Genomic DNA, 21,170 nt, shown 5'->3' with positions numbered 1-21,170 from the left:
TCCGACCACAGCCCAGTCATATTGAAACTTCACTTTCCAGAAAACACGCCACCTCAGAGAATGTGGCGCCTTAATAACAGGCTATTGGCAGATGATAATTTTACCAAATTTATAAACTCGCAAATATTTTTTTTCTTAGAGCTTAATGACACCCCGACATAAGCAGTGCCTTTTTGTAGGAATCCTTAAAAGCTTATATTCGAGGACAAATAATTTCATACAATGCTGGTGAAAGGAAAAGAAAGATGAAACGTACCACAGAATTAACAAAGGCAATAAAAGAAGTTGACCTGGCAAATTCTAGGGCTCCCTCTGAGGAGCTACACAAAAAACGTATTTTGTTCCAAACTGAGTATGATATCTTAATAAATCAGCGTGAGGAGGATCTATATCTTAGGTCGAGACAGGATTTCTATGAACATGGTGAGCGTGCAGGTAAGCTCCTCAGCCACCAGCTGAAGCAGTCAGCAGCCGCTGGTATGATAGTGGAGATAGGGGATAACCTGGGGAATAAGATTATAGATCAGAAAGGTATTAACAACCAATTTAAGTCTTTTTATAAGGATCTTTATACTTCGGAAGTAAATGACAGGGGGCGAGTGAAGGATTTTTTTGAAAATCTGGAAATGCCATCCTTAGAGAGGGCAGATAGGGATAGACTAGAGGGTCCCCTGACTGCAAGGGAGATAGAGAATGCGATTCGAAACATGAAGACAGGCAAAGCGCCGGGCCCTGATGGGTTCCCGAGTGAATTTTATAAAACATTTGCCTCTAAACTGATACCCCTTCTCTGTAGAGTATATGAGGAGGTCCTTGACAGAAAAACTTTACCTCAAACAATGTCACAGGCTATGATCTCTGTGCTCCTTAAGAAAAATAAAGATCCACTTAAGTGTGGATCATACCGCCCGGTGAGTCTACTTGGATGTGATTATAAGATATTGACCAAGGTTCTGGCAGCTAGGATTGGGCCTGTTATAAGTAAGATAATACATCCTGACCAGACAGGGTTTATTGCTGGCAGACAACTTTCCAGTAATCTTCGTCGCCTTTTTAATGTGATATACACGGCCGAGGATAACATTGAGCCCGAGATTGTGATATCCTTAGATGCCCACAAAGCCTTTGATAGAATAGAGTATCTCTATTTGTTCACGGCCCTTGAGAGATTCGGATTTGGTCCTAATTTTCGTTTGTGGATTGAGATAATATGTGCGAACCCCCAGGCTATGGTAAGAACAAATAGTATAATATCTGATCCTTTTCCTCTGTTTCGGGGAACAAGACAGGGGTGCCCCTTGTCACCCCTGCTCTTTGATGTGGCAATTGAGCCCCTTGCAATAATGCTGAGGAATGCTGCTGGACTGGGGGGAATACGCAGGGAAATGCAAAACCATAAACTTTCTCTATACGCTGACGACCTCCTCCTTTTCCTGTCGAACCCTGTCACAAGCATCCCGGTGGCTCTGGATATTATCGAAGACTTTGGGAGGGTTTCGGGTTATAAAATTAACCTAGAAAAAAGTGTTATTTTCCCGATTAATAAACAGGCGAGGAGACTATCATTCCAGGCCTATCCTTTTACAACAAACAAAGATAAATTCTCCTATTTAGGTGTTACTGTAACAAGTAAATACAAAGACTTATTTAATCATAACTTTAAAGTAACATTGGACAAGGCAAAATTAGATATGGAAAGGTGGTCTTCTCTCCCAATATCATTAGCAGGGAAGATAAATTCTGTTAAAATGACTGTAATGCCACGGTTCCTGTTTTTATTCCAGGCAATGCCAATTTTCATTCCTAAATCTTTTTTTAAAGAACTGAATAAATGTACATCTACCTTTATTTGGAAAAAAACAGTCCCCCGGATAAGAAGAGAGTCCCTAGAGAGGCAGAGAGAAGAGGGCGGCCTGGCCCTACCAAATTATATGCATTATTATTGGGCTGCTAACCTACATAAGCTGTTGTTTTGGGTCTCACAGTTAAATGATGATGAAACCCCAGTGTGGGTACATATGGAAAGATATGCATCTAGCCCGGTATCCCTACGCTCCCTGGTCTGTGCTCCACTGCCCTTAAGCAAACACCTTTACACAAACAACCCTGTTGTACGTGACTCTATCAAAATCTGGGTCCAATTCAGAACTCATTTTAAAAACAGAAACGCCCTCCTGTCTGCTCCCGTTTATGGCAATCACTTGTTTTCTCCGGCCCTTGGGGGAGCAGCGTTTAGGGAATGGTATAGAGCTGGGGTGGAATGTGTTAAAAATCTGTTTAAAGATGGTGTATTTATGTCTGCTGCTCAGCTGGAGAATGAATATGGAATCCCCTTAAGGACTAACTACTTCAGATACTTTCAGATTCGAGATTTTGTGAGAAAGACATTCTCCTCATCCCTTGAACTACCACGGAGTGGGTGGATAGATGGGCTATTGGACATGGACCCGACTCTTAAAGGGACAGTTTCTATGCTTTATGTGAATATCCAGAGGGTGGCTTCCCCATCCCTTGATTACATTAAAAGGAAATGGGAGGAAGAATTAGAGTTGGACATATCGGACGATGAATGGAGATGGGCAGTAGAACTAATACATTCTTCTTCTATATGTGTTAGACATGGATTAATACAGTTTAAGGTGTTACACAGACTTCATTTCACGAGGGACAAACTGGCAAGAATTTACCAGGGAGCTGATCCGACTTGCCCTAGATGTAAACAGGTGCCAGCCAACATATGCCATATGTTCTGGTCTTGTCCCAGGCTCAAAGAATTTTGGACCAAAATTTTTGAAACCTTCTCATCCAGCTACGACAAAAATATAGAGCCCGGTCCTCTGACAGCCATTTTTGGTGTGGCACCAGGGGAAACACAATTAACGATTGCTCAAAGGAAAGCAATAGCATTCTCTTCATTGTTGGCCAGGAGACTGATCTTATTTAACTGGATAAAGGCAGCACCGCCAACACACAAACGGTGGGTAGAGGAGGTGATGACACACCTAAAATTAGAACATCTTAGATTTACTTTGCAGGGCAACACTAAGAGATATTCTAAGGTCTGGCAGCCTTTTATTTCCTATTTTGAACGTGAGTTTTCATCTGCTCCAACATAATTGGCAGCTTCTGAACCCCCCCCCCCCCCCCCCCTCCCCTTTTTTTTTTTTTTTTTTAAATTTATTATTATTATTATTGTTGTCATTTCTATTTATGTATTTATTTTTAACCCGAGAGTGTCTGTACTACACGGGTGGTGGGTATGTCTGATGTCTAGTAGTAGGATCTGTCTTGTTATTGTTCTGTCTGTGTACTGTCCTGTACTTGTGATGTATGTTTTGAGTCCTACTATTTTGTCTTGGATGGGATGTCTGATGTCTGAATATGAAAATCAATAAAAACACTTTGATTATTATATATATACATATTATTTTTTTTGTATCTTTTTAATAAAACCAAAATCAACATTGTTTGCAAAAGTCTGCCATTGGAATTCTTTTGTTTTCTTTTAAAGTAATAATTTAACTTTTCTAATCAATTCAGCATTGGCATAGACCCTGATCTCAGTTTAAATGTCAGTTTAATATACGCATTTGTGTAGTGTAGCCCTGTATGTGGATATGTGGATGACAGTTATTGGAGGGATATGATGTTTTCCAGACTCACAATTTAATGTATTTCTAAACGTATTCCTAATAAATAATGTGAATAAATGTCCAAGCTGGGGAAAGAGTCGGGTAGAAAGCTGAGGTAAGTACCTGCTGATGACCATTGCAGTAATGATTGGTTCCCAGCCTGTGCGCAGCAGGATGTGACTGGCTGGATGTTTGGAGGAGATCACCACCCACAGAGGCATCAGGCACAAAATCAACAGTTCCACCAGGTACAGCACATAGGGCTGCAGCTCTGTCCAGAGAAGAGTCTTTATTTATCACTTCCTTTTCACACTAATACATGTTGGCTCTGTGATGTTTGTGAAACAAGAGAAACAGGAGTCATCTGCTGGTCAAAAGTGGAAACTGCTCGGGATCATGCTCAGAGAAAATGTTTTCTGATCCTGAGCGTGTGTTACAGAATCTCATAATTATGACTTACTATCTCATTGTTATGAGATAGTAAGTCATAATTAGGACACGTACAAGTCATACAAATTATGAGATACTATCTCATTATTATGAGAGAAAGGAACAGAAACAAACGATCTCGGAACCGAGAGAGAATAGGGCAACAGCGACATGATGCATCATCTTGTATCCGTGATGCATGCCATATTGGTTCAACTGATCCTGGAGGAAAACCACAATATCATGGATATCGAATGGTCTTTCTGTCTGAGCAACCGCAGAGTCCTGAGGGGCCTGCACAAAGTCGACAAACTAATAAAAATATCATCTATATTACTTAAAGACACAAGTATCTCCCATTGCTCAAGCCCAAAACAACCTCAAACTCAAAAAACTAAACAGACAGGACATTGTTGCTTCCATGAACACCACATCTCCAACAAATGAGAACATTTTGCAGGATTTTGAGATTTTTCTTATCTCAAGTGAATGCAATACGCTTCTGTAGCCTTGCTATTAGAAAGGGGGGAAATCATACAATCTTCAGGGACATAAGACACCGGCACAAATATGACAGATTGATAAAAACTGAGTTCCAACTTACCTGTAGGTCTCAGATGAGTGTAGCAAAGAGGAGGAGGCGTGCTCACCAGGGTGCTATGGCGAGCCGAGAGTCCTAAAGTCAGTCACATGACTTTGTTGATATATGGTCTTAAGGATATGGAGATGAGGGCATCATTCAAGGGTAAAGACCGTGGTGAGGTCGTAATAGATCTACTGTGCAAGTCTATGGAGTTCACTATGTTCAAAAAGAGAAAAAGAATACCAGGTTAGAGTTTGTTTGACAGGAAATAAAGGTGACACATTATATAAGTATATAATACATAGGTCTGACAGTAAGAGAAACTGATTTTATGATTTTGTAGGATTGAGCCATATAATTACAATTTGTAATATTAGAGTCAATCTTAAAATTGTGCTGTTAATTCTATTTTTCCATTTTCGTGGCAATTTTAACAACACAAAATTACAACAAAGAGACAGAATTCAAGATTCAAGTTTCAGAGCGGTAAGCCTTCGGGCCACCAGGGGGCTGTATGACGCTTCTATGCTCTGGTGATTCAGGAAACAGACTGAATGTAATGTGTCCGTGAACAGTCACACACATTTTTCAGCGACGAGCAGCGGACACATTTTCAAACCTTGGGACTGATATTGAGAAGAGGGAGATGGCTGGCGGCCGCGGGCACGAAGAGCTGTTTGACAGTATTTTCCTCGCGGATGAAAGGTAAGCTTTTCTGTTTGTGAACAAGGGTCATGTTATGTTAAAGTTGAGGCTCAGCTGGTTCACCGCGAGCGGTTTGGCTTCGTTAACTTTCAGACAATAATTTCTCATAGCAAAGAAACACAGCCCTGCTTGGCTTTCTTGTCAGAATTAGAATTACAAATGAGAAACCAAAATGATATATCGTCGTTGAGTTAAAGAAAGAAAGACGTGACACGGAAGTAAAAGTAAAATTTCAAAATAAAAGACATCAACATGGAATGATAACCATAGGAGATAGATTTAAAAACCCATGCATTGGAAACATAAAAAACAACATTTGTTCCATTAGTTTATTCTTTAACTACACAGTCTTTATCTAGGGCATATTAAAGATAGTTGCTGTTAGAGTACCTGGTTGTTATGGCCAGGTTAGTGTTGACCTCAATAAAAAGGCACTGTATGAACATACATGAATGTTGGCTCTGTACTTAAAGGAATAGTTCACCCAAAAATAATTCACTCATTATCTACTCACCCTTATGCCGATTGAGGGGTGGGTGAATTGTTTTAACTCCACAAAACACTGCTGGAGCTTCGGGGGTAAACAGCATAGCAGCCAGGTAGCAGCTAAATCTAATACAACTGAAGATATTAGGGGATTATCTTCAGACGTTAAAAAAAAAGAAGAAAAAACACAACATGCCTCCATACTGCTCGTGTGATGTCATCCAAGTATCTGCAAGCTCAGACATTAATATTCTACTCTAAATCAGTTTCAGATATATCCAATTTAATTTTCATTAGTCACGGAGTCATAAATTGAGGAGGATAATATTAAATTCTATTCTAGATTTAACCGGAAGCCAGTGTAGCGTAGCTAATACTGGAGAAGTGTGGTCTCTTTTCTTGGTTCTTGTCAGGAATTGTGCTGCAGCATTTTAGACAAGCTGCAGAGTCTTTAACGACTTACTTCTGGAGCCTGATAATAAGGAATTCTAATAATCAAGTCTGGATGTAACAAAGGCGTGGACTAGTTTTTCAGCATCTTTTTGAGAAAGGAAATGTCAGATTTTTTAGATGTTATGCAAGTGAAAGAAGGCGGTCCTAGAAATTAGTTATTTATGTGAGAATTAAAGGACAAATCAGGATTGAAGATCAGTCCCAAGTTCCTGACTGTTTCATTGGAAGCAAGGGCTATGTTGTCTGGCTATGTTATTAGATAATGTATCTCTAAGATGTTTAGGGCCAAGTATTAGAACCTCTGTTTTTTCAGAGTTTAATAAAAGAAACTTGCAGGTCATCCAGGTCCTTGAGACATGCTTGGAGTTAAGTAAATGGATTACATTGTTCTGGTTTTATTGACAAGTATAACAAGGCGTCATCCGCATAGCAGTGAAAATTGACTGAGTGTGTGTCCTGATAATGTTTCCTAGTGGAAGTATATGAGAATAAAATTAGGCCCAGCACAGAGCCCTGTCGAACACCTAACCCTAACTTTGGGGGGCACAGATGACTCATCATTAGGGCTGCAACTAACGACTATTCTGATAGACGATTAATCATCGATTATTGAAACGATTAATCGACTAATCGTATTCTGAATGTCACAAATTCTCAATTGCTCTTATTTAGCCAACAGCTTTTAAATTTAGCTTGAGGTTGTTCGAGGTAAAATAAAGACAATAAAGATCGATACTTCATTAAAAAAAAAAGTATTTTAGTAAGCTTTGCTGCATATAGGGGTACTGTTGACACAAAAGCAAAGAAAAATCACGTTTTTGTCTAATTAAAACCAAGGACAGGCAAAGTAGTAATAAAAAAAAAAAAAACATTTAAATTCAAGTTTTCCTTTTTCCTGTTAACAAAAAGGACAGGGAAGGTATCAGCAAGAAAAACCGCAGAAAGGAGTCTCAGCCTTTTCTGAGATTTCAAATCTTGGTAGCATATTAGTGCCAATTGAGGGCAGGAGATGGTTGATTGTATTCCTAATAATTCAAATTTTATCATTAAAGAAGGTCATAAAGATATTGCTATTAAGGGATCGAGGAATACTGGGTTCGGTGGAGGTCTGACTGTCTGTCAGCCTGGCTACAGTGCTGAGGAGAAACCTGGGGCTGTTTTTATTTTTCTTCTATTAATTTGGAGTAGTAGGCAGCTCTTGCTTTGTGGAGGGCCTTCTTATATGCTTTAACACTATTCTTCCAGGATAGGAGATATTCAACACGGTTGCTGGAGTGTCACTTCCTTTCTAGTTTTCTTGACGCTTGTGGGGCACCAGGATTGTTGTTTGGTCGACTTTTTAAAAAAAAATTCCAAGTTTCATTGTTTTTTTTAGCATGTCTAGGCCCTGAAAAAGCCCCCCAAAGTGAAATAATAATAATAATAATAATAGGAAAAATCCTTACAATTTCAATAGGGCCTCCCACCGTAGGTGCTCGGGCCCTAATAAATATGATCCTATTAAGTGTTTTTTTGGAACTGATAGATCTCAGCTTACATTTGGAATTAACAAGTAATCTTGGCTAAAAAAGGTTGTTTACCACTGGGTTAGAACAATGATATCCAAGGCAATATACATTTTGACAGTAGTAGTACAAGAAAGAGTACTGGTTGGGTATAAATAACCAACCAGGCGGCAGCAGGAAGATAATCTTTATCTTCCTGCCTGCATTTTCTAAATAAAGAGATTAAACTTAAAGCTGGGAAACTATGGACTGTTTAGAGTGGAGGAGAAAAGAAAAGAACAGGGAAGAGAGGGGAGAAAACAAAATTTTCATGGCCTGATCACCCTTCGCCAAAGTTTGAGGTTATTTATTCATTTATTTTTTATTTACAGTTATTATTGAAAACAAATTATTTGTCTTCACACTACTGATTATTAACATTATATTATTGGTGTATCATTTCTTATGAATTTAATTGTTAAATTTCAGTTTTTTCCTTTTATCCACAACACAGAAGGAGAAGAACAGTAAATATTGACAACTAGAAATTGTTTGAAAATTTAAGTACTCACAACAGCTGTTGTTGTCAGGCCCACAGTAAAGAGTGGGACTGCAGCAGTCCCACCATTGGCTGAATCTGAGGCCATTCAGTTGTTAAGTCATGACATGTGATATCTGTTTCCAGGTCCAAGCTCTGGTCCCTGACTGTAATTGTGGAACTCGCATGGTTAAATAGTTTAAACACGAATTAAAACTGCAAGTTTGTTTTTTCCAAATTTTCTGGGAATCTTGACAAAAACATAATAATGGTTCTGACTTTTCTCACCCTGAGCTTTAACACAGCAGCTAATGCTGCAGATGCAAATGCACTAATAGGTCACATACAAAGAAACCTGTCCCGTGTCTCACGTTAACAACGGTGAAATAGTTCTGAATCAAGTACAAGTAAGCCAAGCAGCATCTAAATTAAGATCTGAAATTTACAGATTGTCTTAAGCTACTGCCACTGAGATAGTGCAGTTGACTGTTTTTCAGGTTCCGAGGGGAGGGCTACAAGGAGGGATTTGAAAGAGGAAAATGCAGAGGATTACAGGAGGGCCACAGACATGGGGCCTCTCATGGGGCCAAGTTGTCAACTGAGGTGAGTGATTTCTTTCTATGATGTGAAGCTTAATGTCAGGTTTTCAGAGAGCTTATTCATTTGGCACAAGTAGGGCTGAACGATTTGGGAAAATAATCTAATTGCGATTTTTTCCCCAAATATTGCGATTGCGATTTAATATGCGATTTTTTTATTTTATCTTCTTTTCCCCCCCAAAAAAACCATAATGAATGATTTAAATATGACCAACACAATATTAGATACATTTACTGTACAATATTCTTTCCCACATTTTAATTTAACGGCTCATTACAGAAACAAGAACAACAAATCAGTGTGCATTTAAGTAATTTAATCAAAGTCATTGTAAGTATAAACACAAGGCATGCACTTTTTATAACCTGTGTGCAAAAGTTACCGTCCTGAGAAAAACATTTTTTAAATTATAGTCTTACTGCTCCCAAGTCAGTAACATTTCCAGTGTTGGTTAAGGATACTATATTCTATATACGTATTCTGAATACTTGGATTACTTCCACATTGAATTGCATTTTATAAGTGTTGGAATGCGGCGTTGTTATAGTAAGTGGAGCAGCAGCAGTTTAAGCTCTGTGTCCGTGGATGCGTCGGGCCAGCTGGATGCGCTGGAAGGGCAGCGTGGGGATCAGCAGCTCCGTAGATTCCCGTTCATGTCCGGGTGGTCGTGCAGCAGTATAGAGGCGCCGGGCCTCAGCAGGAACACCCCCATGCTGAACACCTCCGTCTCGCAGATGTGCATGTAGGTGACCCGGAGTACGGCTTGCTTTTCCGGGGAGCGATTTTCAGCGATTTTCAGGTCCGCCGCCCGCAACGCGGTCAGCAGCAGGATGAGCTTGCTCTGTGAGTCCGCCACGTCGGCCAAAGAATTTAGGTCCCTGTGTAGATGATGCAGGCTTGCTTCGCTATCTTCTTGATCAGAGGAGTTTTGTTGTTCCGCGGCATTCTTGCTGCGGGTGAGGACAGCAGCCCAGTGCCCTACCTTCTTTCGCACGTTTTAATCGCGCACGTTGCGATTAGAAAATCGCGTTTTATCATATCGCGATTTTATCGCAAATGCAATTAATCGTTCAGCCCTAGGCACAAGCATAATTTCCAAAGTATATGACAGTAATTATGTTGTCTTCATTCGACAAAAACTAGTCTTTACAACCTTCCTATGTCAGAAATATTGAGAATATACACGGTCAGTCTTTCTTTTATGATTAGGAAGGGTAGTGTTACTTTCAAGTTGCTTACTGCCTCTGGCTCTCTAACCCCCTACAGATGTCCTTCTATTATGGGTTTGCCATCACATGGAAGTGCCTTCTCCAAAATAAAACGGAAATCAAATCAAGGTACAGTCTCTACAAACAAGGCAACCACCTACCATCACTTTTAACACTCTGGAGCAGTATAATGATAGCTCTCATATTCTAGATACTTAAATAAGTAAAATAGTAGGAAGTAGTAGTGACAAGGGCAGCAACTAGGGCTGGTCGATAAAACAATATCCATAATTATCCCAACATAACTTTTCCTCCATATAGATTTAAGACGATAGTCTTAGATCGATATACGTCGATAGAACTCATCTCGTCCATATCACGTCAACACAAACAGCCAATGAGAATGAAAATAGCGCCGTGCCAAACAATCATGTGGCTGGAATAGAGTAACACCCAAAACAAGTTAGGTTGACACACACAGAACAGAGCTGCGGAAGAGCAAAGTGCAACAACTAGTGTCCCCAGACAAATTCTAGACTTCCAGGCATTATTCAAAAGGTACTGTGCAAAACAAAACAGTGGCTATAACAGCGCAGCCATTCATATGTTGAACGTGAATGAAAGTCAGGTTCACGTTAATTTTTTTAATCATCATCGTATCAGGCCATCATGAAATACCAGGAGCGGGGGAATGTGTGTGTGTGCGCGCGCACTCCCAGATAGCGGACACAAAACAGGCCCCGGGGCTCCGCCCCCCGCCCCTCTCACATTCTCAGAGACTCACACAGTGAGATCAGAGCTCGTTCACGTCAAGCAGCCGCTCACTGACTGACAGGCAGCTTCTTATCAGTGGAAACAGTGAAAACCCAGAGTTTCTCTGGTCTCAGCTGCTCAGAGATCAGCGCCGCAGCTCCAGAAGAGGCACAGCACCGATGCTAACAGCTGGCATTGGCGCTCACGGTGCTTATGGTGCTTCAGAAAAATGGGCATCGTCGGTGTTTTGTTATTTTAGTATTGAAAGGTATCGTAAGTATCGGTTCTCGTGACATCTCTAAGTATTACACCCTGTTCATTATAAAGCTTTAGAGGGTACAGTGGGTGCCTAACAGTATATTTTGTGGTACTTTACTCTAATTTTTGCATCAGTTATGCTACTGTTGTATAGTCACTACTGCAGGGCTTGCACTTTGCATCCAGTAATGTACTTTCTTAGCCTACTAAATAGCATTTAGCAGTACTTATGAATTCAGCCATTGACAAATGTTGATCTTTGTTGACTGCTTCTTGTAAAAATGCTAAGCTTATAAGCTTAGACTGAAATACTTTTCCTTACAGGGAAAGGCTCTCCCACCCACGACCTGACTATTACTTTTGACAGCGCAGCTCGAGTTGGCTGCATGAATTAGCTCGCAGGCGTTACTCCAATAAACTTCATACTACTGATCAGGTCCTGATAACTGATGAGTGTTTAACAGTTAAAGTGAGAGCCCGTCAGAGTGGAGGAGGAAAATGTGTGCATGTGTGCTGTCTCTTAGCACGGTTCTAGTTTCTGTAATGTTAGTTGCTAATAACTAAAACAGCAGCTAATAACAACCTATATTCATGCTTCACAGAAATTTTACTGGATGTTTTTTTGTTACACATTTTTTAAACGGAAATGATGGTGATATTTCCAGGAGTGGAGCCTGTTCCAGAGACTGCTGCTGCTTGAAACTTCCATTAAACCATTAACTTTTCTTTTTCATGCCACAAAGTGGGGCAATTGAAACCCAAATCAAACACAGAAATGCAATTTCATTTAATTTATTTTTGTTTGATTTATTGTTGTTTCCAGGAGTGGAGCCTGTTCCAGACACTGCTGCTGCTTGAAGCTTCCATTAAACCATTAACTTTTCTTTTTCATGCCACAAAGTGGGGTAATTGAAACCCAAATCAAACACAGAAATGCAATTTCATTTAATTTGATTTATTGTTGTTGCCGCTGCTTCGATGTCACGGCATACACACAATTTTATACCCGGTAAGCCTGTACTAAGCTGTATTACCGTGCCAGCTGCGCTCATTTTAAATAACGTTTGTTTGATTCTCTTTGGAGTTTATTAGACATGTATTTAAAAACGTTTAAAAAAAGTCCAACATTTTAGCCAAACTACTGCTAAAACACACCCTAGAGGAAACACTGATTTAATGCCTGACAATTATAAACACGTTTTTCCAAATGTTAATTTGGTTGATAAACTTGTTACACATGTACAGTTACAGTGGCACAGGGACTGTTCAGAGATTAATTCCTTGATGGACTGTTTCTCGAAACGTCGTAAGATTCAAATCAGAGTTTGTGTTTGTGTCTGTGTGCCTTCAGAAAGCGTATAAAAACTCTGGAGGCTCTCTTGGGTTTAATCCAAAACTCTTCTCACAATGATCCACAGTCTGCAACACTACAGGAGGAAATGGAGAAGCTTCGGGCCAAGTTCAGACAGGTACTCAACTGTTATTGATGAATGATATCTTTGTATGGAGGTAATCATACTGGAATTAATTTATTTGCAGCAGATGTCCAATGTCACTTGTACATTAGCTGCTGTAGCCACTCCATGGCTCAGTTACTGTAAATTACCATTGTTTTTCCGTCTTAACTATGTTACTGATCAATGCTTTGTTTAAGACAGAGGTAAATTTTTAAGTAACAATGTGCTGGTTTGCTCAACTATTTTTGTTAAAGCCTATATCCATGGGCAGGTTATTTCTTATACTAAATCAACTGTCTCGTCTCAAACGTTTGTCTGTCATACACCGATGAGCTGTTTTTATAAGTTACTAAGCCACTTATATCCAATCCCGACATTATGACTATTTTCAAAGAATATGGTACAGTTTCTTGTATTATGAGTTAAATCTGACGAAATCATAAATCTTCCCAATCAATACAGCTGCTCAAAGCCTTTCATAAACACATTTGCTATTCAAATTAACAATTAACCAAATATCTGAGTATGGTGGTGTCGGAGACATAGCCTCTTGTTCAAAGCAAACTTTAAGCCATATTTTGAGTGAATTTGACTAATTGTGTTCCCATCTCCCCATCTCTTTGGCAGTCAGAATCAATTCCAAAAAAATGAAAATTCTTCCCAAATTTCTATTCCTATTCCAAACTATAGTCTTTCGAAAAAAAAATCTTCACATCAATTGACAAACAAAAATATTAAAAGTTATTATATTAGATTCCATCTCTTTAGCTTTTTCATAAAGGTGTTTCCTGTACCTGTGGCTGAGGGGTCGAGCGGTCGTCCTCCAACCTGAAGTCGGCAGTTCGATCCCCATTCTTCCCCATCTGCATGCCGAAGTGTCCTTGGGCAAGATGCTGAACCCGGAATTGCCCATCATAGAACAGCAAAAAGTGCGCTAATAGATGCACTGTATGATTGTGTGTGTGACTGAGTGAATGTAAAACTACTGTAAAGAGCTTTGTGTGGTCATCATCAAACTAGAAAAAGCGCTATATAAATACAAAACGATTTACAATTTACCAGTCCTGCACCAGGTTTGTAACTGCTGAAAAGTTGAATAATGGATAAAAAATATATTCACATAAATTCACAACCACAATTAAAATGAATTAAACATAGGAAGCAGCAGGTGAAAATTAAATAAGTGATAAATATTTTAACATCTGAATAAGTTTATATGAAGCCAGGTCAGCTGCAAGGATTTGTGACATACACAAAACTGCAGAACAAGCTCCTAAATCAGAACAAGCTCCTAAATTTGACTTGCTTGCCCTGATTGATGGAAAACCAGTAAATAATAACTTAATTGTGTCCTTAAACATTTTAGTTTATTTATTCTAATATGTAGAGCAATTGGAGACTAAAGTAGCCAATCAAATATGTTATTTACTTGTATATTAAGGATGTACTTAAGCTGCCACTGAGCTCTGAACTTATTAACCCCTTAACCTCCTCCAACACTTAAAAAACATGAAACGCCAGACCTTCTGGTGAAATGAATATATTAGTTCAATCAATCATTACACAATGAATGACAAAGCTTTCAAGTCAGGCTTGTTTGTCATATTCCTTTGGGCATTTGTCCCATAACTGTAATGGTTGCCAAAAATGGAAGCAAACCTATCACTTCCTGATTGTATTTTTATACTCATCGATAATGGGTTGTGAATAAGCCTCCCTGGTTTTGTTGTTTTCCACAGTTTTACAATTCACAGTTTTAGTTCCTTTAAACACTTTAAGCTTCCTCTGAGAAAAATGGTGCCCGGGGCCTCATTTATAACTGCTGCGTACACATATTTCAGACCCCATTTTGTGTGTACGCCACTTCTCATGCAAACGTTTGTGCGCACTTGTGGTTACCAGTGGCTGCCCGCCTCCGTTTCAAAACATTAGTACTTGCTTAACCATGCTGCGAACGGATCTGGTCCAGTCTTCATCCAGGACATGATCAAACGTTACACCCCAGCCTGTTCACTCCGCTCTGACACTTGCTTATAGCACTTTGGAGTTTCGCTTTTTTTGTACTTTCTTGATTCTTCTTGTTCTGGGTTTTTACCCTCATGGTTGAATGCACTTACAGTAAGTCACTTTGGATAAAAGCATCAGCTAAATGAAATGTATAACAGGTCATAAAGGGTCATCTGCTAATTACAAAGCTTACTCCATGCAGACTTACACTCAGGAAGGTGGTGATAGGGAGGAAGGTCTCTTTAGAATTTTTTGTATTGTGAGTCTAAGTTTCTCAAGTTTGAGATGCTGCATCACCTCCCTCAGCAAATGAGTTGAGCTCTGTGGATGAGGAGTCTTCCAATAGAGATTTATCAGTTGGATGGATTACTGTTTTGAAAATATCAGATAATGTTTTGAGGATTGAACTCCAAAAAATGAGCAGGCTAGGACACTGCCACAATGTGTGTGCAAGAGAGGCAGGTGAGAGTTGTCATCAATCATATTTGGAGTCAAGATCTGTAAACATTTTAGAGAATTGGAAGTTAGAGAAGTGAAGGCGATGCAGCACATTTAATTGAATCAGGGCCGTTCCGGGCACAGCTAGATGCCATGTGCACGCGCTTTAATGCGAACATGGAGAAATCTCAAGAATGTTATTTCTGGCAAGTTAAATTTCCAAGTTTCCAAATAACAAAAGAGTCGACCATGATGGATGGGGAGGAGAGGTGGCTTGGACAAAAGGGGGCCAACAGAGATCCTGCCATCCGTAGGTTTTCCTGATAAGAGCCAATATTGTACTGTATTGTACATTAATCGGTCTGCTCTAAACATAGTGTAATGATCAAGGCATTGGAGAGAACAAAAGGGCAGTCAGAGATGTCAAATAACATGAGTTACGCTCCACCTGGACCCATATTATAAAGGAGAAAGCGTGAACAATACACGCCCAGTAGTAGAGGCAGAAATCAGGTGCTCCCATTGACTCATCCATCAATACGATTTCATAATTCTTGGTTTCTTTGTGTTCCAAATTATATTTGAGATTATTTTGTCAATTGATGTTAAGAAGATCTATATTTTGGAATAGGAATAGAATTTTGGGAAGAATGTAAATTTTTTGGAATTGATTCTGACTTCCAAAGAGATGGGGAGATGGGAACACCTTTAGCTTAAATGTGTCGAAACATGTCTTAAAGGGGACATATTATGCCCATTTCACCACAGTTGATATGGTTCCTTGGGGTCTTAATGAAATGTCTGTAAGAAAATTTGGTAAGAATACCACAAGGATCATTTAAAACAGCACCCTTTTTACCCTGTCTAAAACAGACCTCCTCAGATTAACCTGTTTTGAGGGCCCCGCCCCCCTCTCACCCCGCCCACATCTTACCCCACCCCCTTTCACCCCTCCCCCCTCTCATGGAGGTGTAGGACATAACGTTTTTACTTCCATTAATTAGCCTGTGTGTTTGAATGTGTTCTCACTACAGAATGCATTCAACATCTATAGGGCAGATTATGGGCCTTTACATCTAAGAGGAATAGAGCAGTAAGTATTTTTTTTTTTTTATGCATGAGATATCAGTCATTTCTGAAATACAAATATGACTGAGGAATAAAATACATAAATTACTCTTCCCTCTGTATTACTTTGCTAACTGCTCATCTTACACGTGTCAATTGTTGACATGTTACATATCAAACACTAAAAGCACTGTTTCTCTACACTTTTATTGTAAGAAAGATTGCTAGAAAGAATGCCGCAGAGCTTTTTAAACAGTTATTAAATGTACTGGCTGGGAAAGAGGTAATAAATACAAAAAATACCAAGTATAATAAAAACATTGATTACAAAAATACACTTTGTGCCATCAGTAGCCATACTGTAAACAAAGGAACACTTTATATTTGTGTGTCACCTTTTATTCTCTAAATACAATGTAAACTTTGCTCAGCCGTTACAGGTATTTGGTGTACAGAGGCTTTGTTAGCTGGCGTTGGGGCTATCTGGGCCGGAGAATCAGGGTGGTCCTGGCGTCCTGCGTGGTGCGCCAGATACGCAGAGTGTTCCTTGATGCTCACATAGCTGGCTATAACTTCCTGCTTGTCAGGTTTCTCATACTTGGCAGAGAGATCCTCGGGTATTGAGATCTTCAGCACCTCATTCACATATGGGGCCGGGTCCTGAAAAACCTCGTGAAAGATGAGGTCCAACAGGTTATCCACGTAATCTGTAATACAAATTGGGAAAAAAAGTTGGACAATTTGCACTTTTTTGTATTTATTATTTTCTTTTTATAATTATTTTGTAATTATATTATTCTATTTATCGTGAAGACGATAAATAAATGGTCTTTAAATCGTGAAGACCATTTAAAGACAGCAGTTAATTGATATGTTATTTATGTTTCGCATACTGTTTGTACGTTGTTTGGCTTTTAAATAAAGCCTGTGAGACTCACGGAAGGTTGCATCTGCTTTCACCGGCTTTGCTGTGCACTCGCCCTTCTTATATATTACATCTGTCCCCCGCCGACACACAGGACACACCTCAAACAGCTCCAGGAGGCAGTTTTCATAGACAATATATGTGGGTGTCTTATGAACAGGGTTGGAAGATTCCATTCTATTAGAAAGACAAAGATTTCAACAAAAGGCTGCAACAGCTAAAAAAGTGTAGGATGGTAATCCATCTGATTATTGAAATGTTTAGATTAAATATTGAGTCACTCACGTCACACCTGCTGACTCAGTCAAGACTTTGATCGAGTCATCTGGATCATAGGTAGCATCCTGTGGCTCTCCGAAGTCCATACTTGAACAACTTGGGTTGTCCTCTCCCTCCTCCAAGCGAGGTCACTTACAGATGAGGTCCCAACAGGCACCGGTAGTAGCTGCTACGGGCACCGGTAGCAGCTACTATGGGCACCGGTAGCAGCTACTACGGGCACCGGTAGCAGCTACTACGGGCACCGGTAGCAGCTACTACGGGCACCGGTAGTAGCGGCTACGGGCGCTGTAGCTAACTTCCAGCCCAGTGCTGCCGTGGAAAAAAATGTTTTTTTTGTTAGAAAATCACTCCAGTGAGCAAGAGTGTGAACGAGCAAATTTGAAATCTAAGAAATAACTATCGACAGCTCTCTATTCTTTACAAGCAGGAAAATTATTTCTCTCTATTTGAGAAAAGTTATATTTGTGTAGTCAAATTTCACAATGACCCTGAAATTCTGTCTCTTTTGTTATCTTATACTGAATGAATGCAAGCAAAGATACAGAGAAAAATCACACTCTTTCCAATTGAACCAATCTATGAACTGTCTGAAATAATGTATATCCACAGCCCCAAATGAGCCCCAAAAAAGTAGGCGCGCGCGCAAAAATTCAGCATCCTTAGGGGCTAAGCCCCCCCTTTCTTTCAATCCTAGAAACGCCCCTGATGCTAACGTCACTAGCCTCCACACAAAATGTCTAAAAGAAGCAAATACCAGAATTATAAAAAAAAAAACGTACATTTCCCTCGTCTTCAGTATTGCGATGGAAAGATAGCACCGACCCCTCTTTCAGTAACAACCTTTTCGAGAATCCGGTGTTATATTGGCCCAGGTTGATAAAACAGTCCGATACAGATATTTGCCAACTCTTGCAGGAAAGTTGCCATCATGTATGAACTCAATCCATCTCAATCTTGTGTCTTCTGAAGCTGGAGTCACATGAAGACATTTGTGCTGATTTGTGCAGCCGACCACTGAGCATCTCGGTTGTCGAATTCGATTCATAGTGCTAGTTAGCTTATCCAAGTGTTCCCAAGGCTTGCAAGAATGAAATGGCGGCCGGACACCGATAGACTGTCTAAAAAGTGGGTGGGTCCATCTATGGGTGGGTCGAGTGGTGGTGAGGGAGTGCATAGATCTATGGGGGAGTGTACTACGTGCGACTATGACGTCTATTTCGGTCGTAATCCCATTGGAGGCACTCTAGCATATAGTTTCTGAAATAGAGGAACCACAACAAATTGCGGGAGTGTTTTTTTTCCAGAGTTTTTGGGATGGTAGACATGCCTGATACCCAATGAATGTGTAGAAGCACTACAAAAATGGAATTTTCATAATATGTCCCCTTTAAAGTTTGCTTTGAACAAGCTGGCCATGTCTCCGTCACCGCCATACTCAGATATTTAGTTCATTGTTCATTTGAGTGGCAAAAGTTTGTATGAAAATCTTTGAGCAGCTGTATTGATTGGGAAGAACTCAGATTTTGTCAGATTTAACTCATAATACAAGAAACTGTAACATATTCTTTAAAAATAGTCATAATGTCAGGAATGGATTTAAGTTGCTTAGTTACCTATAAAAACAGCTCATCGGCGTATGCCAGACAAACGTTTGAGACGAGACAGGCGGCTGGATTTAGTATAAGAAATAACCTGCCCATGGATATAGGCTTTAAGAGCCTCCCAGGGTGTTCCTCTTGATACCTCTCCGATCTCATTATTACAGATATTGGTCTCTATCTGGTCAGAAATAAATTCAACAAAACACTTTATTTAGACATATAGTACAAACGTATTGATCTGCTGAAAAAGTAAGCTGAACTTTTAGTTACCCTTAGCACAGATTAAAGAAATGTCCCACCATATTTAGTAACCTCTGCACTAAACACACTTAGCTGCCCACGATCTGTTTAGAAAGAGAGATTTGTATAACATAATAACCTAGACATGTCAATATAAAAGTGCATAGTTATATCAATAGTGATATACAGTAGCAAATAAGCCGTATATGCTGTTTAAGTGGAGTTGATAATTGTCTCCATGTTCTCAACACTTTTGAGTGGAGCATCGACTACTGTAAGTGGCCACTTCAGTCGGGGTAACAGGCAAAACTGTAAACACCAGAGCTTTAGTTTGCCAGAAGCATGGACTCACTGGATGATGTTCTTAAGGCCACTGCTCATATCCAGCTTCAGTTGCTGGACCTGCTCGCAGTCTGTGAGGCTTGCATCATTGCATCTTCCAAAGCTTTTTATAGGTTTGTAAGATACTGTTGGAATGGGTTCTTCATTAATGTCGAACCTATGATCTGATCTCTTACCATTGCTTATTGAGATGCTTCTTAAATTTGATGGACAAAGACAACATAAAGGAAATTATGGAGATTACTCACCAAAAAATAAATGAACTGTTCTCACCTTCAAACTTTCCAAATATGTCCCGGGGTGGAGGTTAGGGTCCCACTTATGCGTGAAGAAATCAGTCTGATTCCTGTAAACAAATACTGTGGTAACACTTGTGTGTAATGCTATTTAATGGATGCAGTGTCAAATAATCAGTATATTTCCTTTTATTTATGATATTCATATAATAAAAATAGAATATAGAATATAATAATATTTTTCTTTTATTTCTGGGTAGTGGCAGGGATCAAAGACACGTCATAAATATTTTTATACAGTCTGGTACACAGAGGCAAATGGCCGATGCTGCTGCTCCTGCTTTGAAGCCTGTCTTATATCAGTCTCAGTATGACTCTCCTGCATGTCTATAATGTAATGTTCCTGCATTAGCAGAGCAGTTAAAGCAGACAGCTAACTTCTGTCTGCTATCTTCTAGGTCTGCTCTATGTTGAATGTCCCAACTGACTTCAAGGATCACATCAAAACCTCCCAGGGGACTTCTTTCTGAATCACTTTGATCGTGATGATGAGGAGGAGGAGCTGAGAGGACACCTGCAATCCGGACAGGGGAGGATCAGGATGAGCAGCAGTCCTGCTGTTCGTCTCACAGGAGACAGCAGCAGGTGACTGGTCTGTGGTAGATTTATTGTGTAAAGCAGTGACAGCCAGGGATTGGTCTCTGCTCTCAGGTTCTGGTGACATTTACTCGATCAGTAAGAGGAGATGACTGTTTTTATCTGTAGGGGGAATCTTTGTGTGTAAGACTGGATTAATTGCAGTGGCTCAGTGTGTTACAGGACCTGAATTGAGAACCTGTAAATGTAATAAACCGACTGCAAGACATTGAGTTGTTTTCAACACAATTTCTTCTTTGATGTCCATTTCCTGAGATTTGCCTTTATGAAACTTCTCATATTTTTCAAATGTGTAGGATTACAATATGTTTTCTTTGAGGTACAGTTTTTGAAAATGTTTGTTCTTAAATTGTTTGATCAAATGATGTCATCAAGAATAAAATGAGTCCGTACATTAATTAAGAAATCTTCATCTACTACACACGGCAGTGTGGTTGTACAGGCTATCATTCAAATATCACAAGCAACATCTTTAAACCTAGAAGTTAATTGGTGAAGCTTACACTAATTGCCTTCAAATTCTGAAATGTGTGTTGGTTTAAATACACCAAAGAAGTAGCCATTCTAAACATGCCTGTTTGGAACCATTCATTGTGACAGATAAAACAACATTTTAATTTGTGCAACACGATTTTTTGCAAGTTTACATGTAAATTGAAATTGCAAAGCAAGAAAAAGGAGTCTGTCACTCTTCATACTTCATACCTCACACTTCAACATCAGTCAAACTAATTTGACATGTTATATATCAAATTATCATAATTATTATGTTATAGACTTGTTTGAAA

General features: G+C 39.5%; 1 protein-coding gene across 1 annotated transcript; it reads left to right on the top strand.

The window, feature by feature from the left end:
- The first annotated feature begins 5,167 nt into the window (after window positions 1-5,167).
- On the top strand, window positions 5,168-20,590 carry lto1 (LTO1 maturation factor of ABCE1). The gene is made up of 5 exons (XM_053419154.1): window positions 5,168-5,349; window positions 8,808-8,913; window positions 10,177-10,247; window positions 12,481-12,598; window positions 20,184-20,590. The coding sequence occupies exons 1-5, from the start codon at window positions 5,291-5,293 to the stop codon at window positions 20,253-20,255; spliced, it is 426 nt and encodes a 141-aa protein (XP_053275129.1). The 5' UTR covers window positions 5,168-5,290; the 3' UTR covers window positions 20,256-20,590.
- The last annotated feature ends 580 nt before the right edge of the window (window positions 20,591-21,170 follow it).

The sequence above is a fragment of the Pleuronectes platessa genome, chromosome 1 (genome assembly GCF_947347685.1).
Source record: "Pleuronectes platessa chromosome 1, fPlePla1.1, whole genome shotgun sequence".
Taxonomy (NCBI): Eukaryota; Metazoa; Chordata; class Actinopteri; order Pleuronectiformes; family Pleuronectidae; genus Pleuronectes; species Pleuronectes platessa.
The sequence above is the reverse complement of the archived record's forward strand: the minus strand, read 5'-3'. Positions and strand labels throughout refer to the sequence as shown.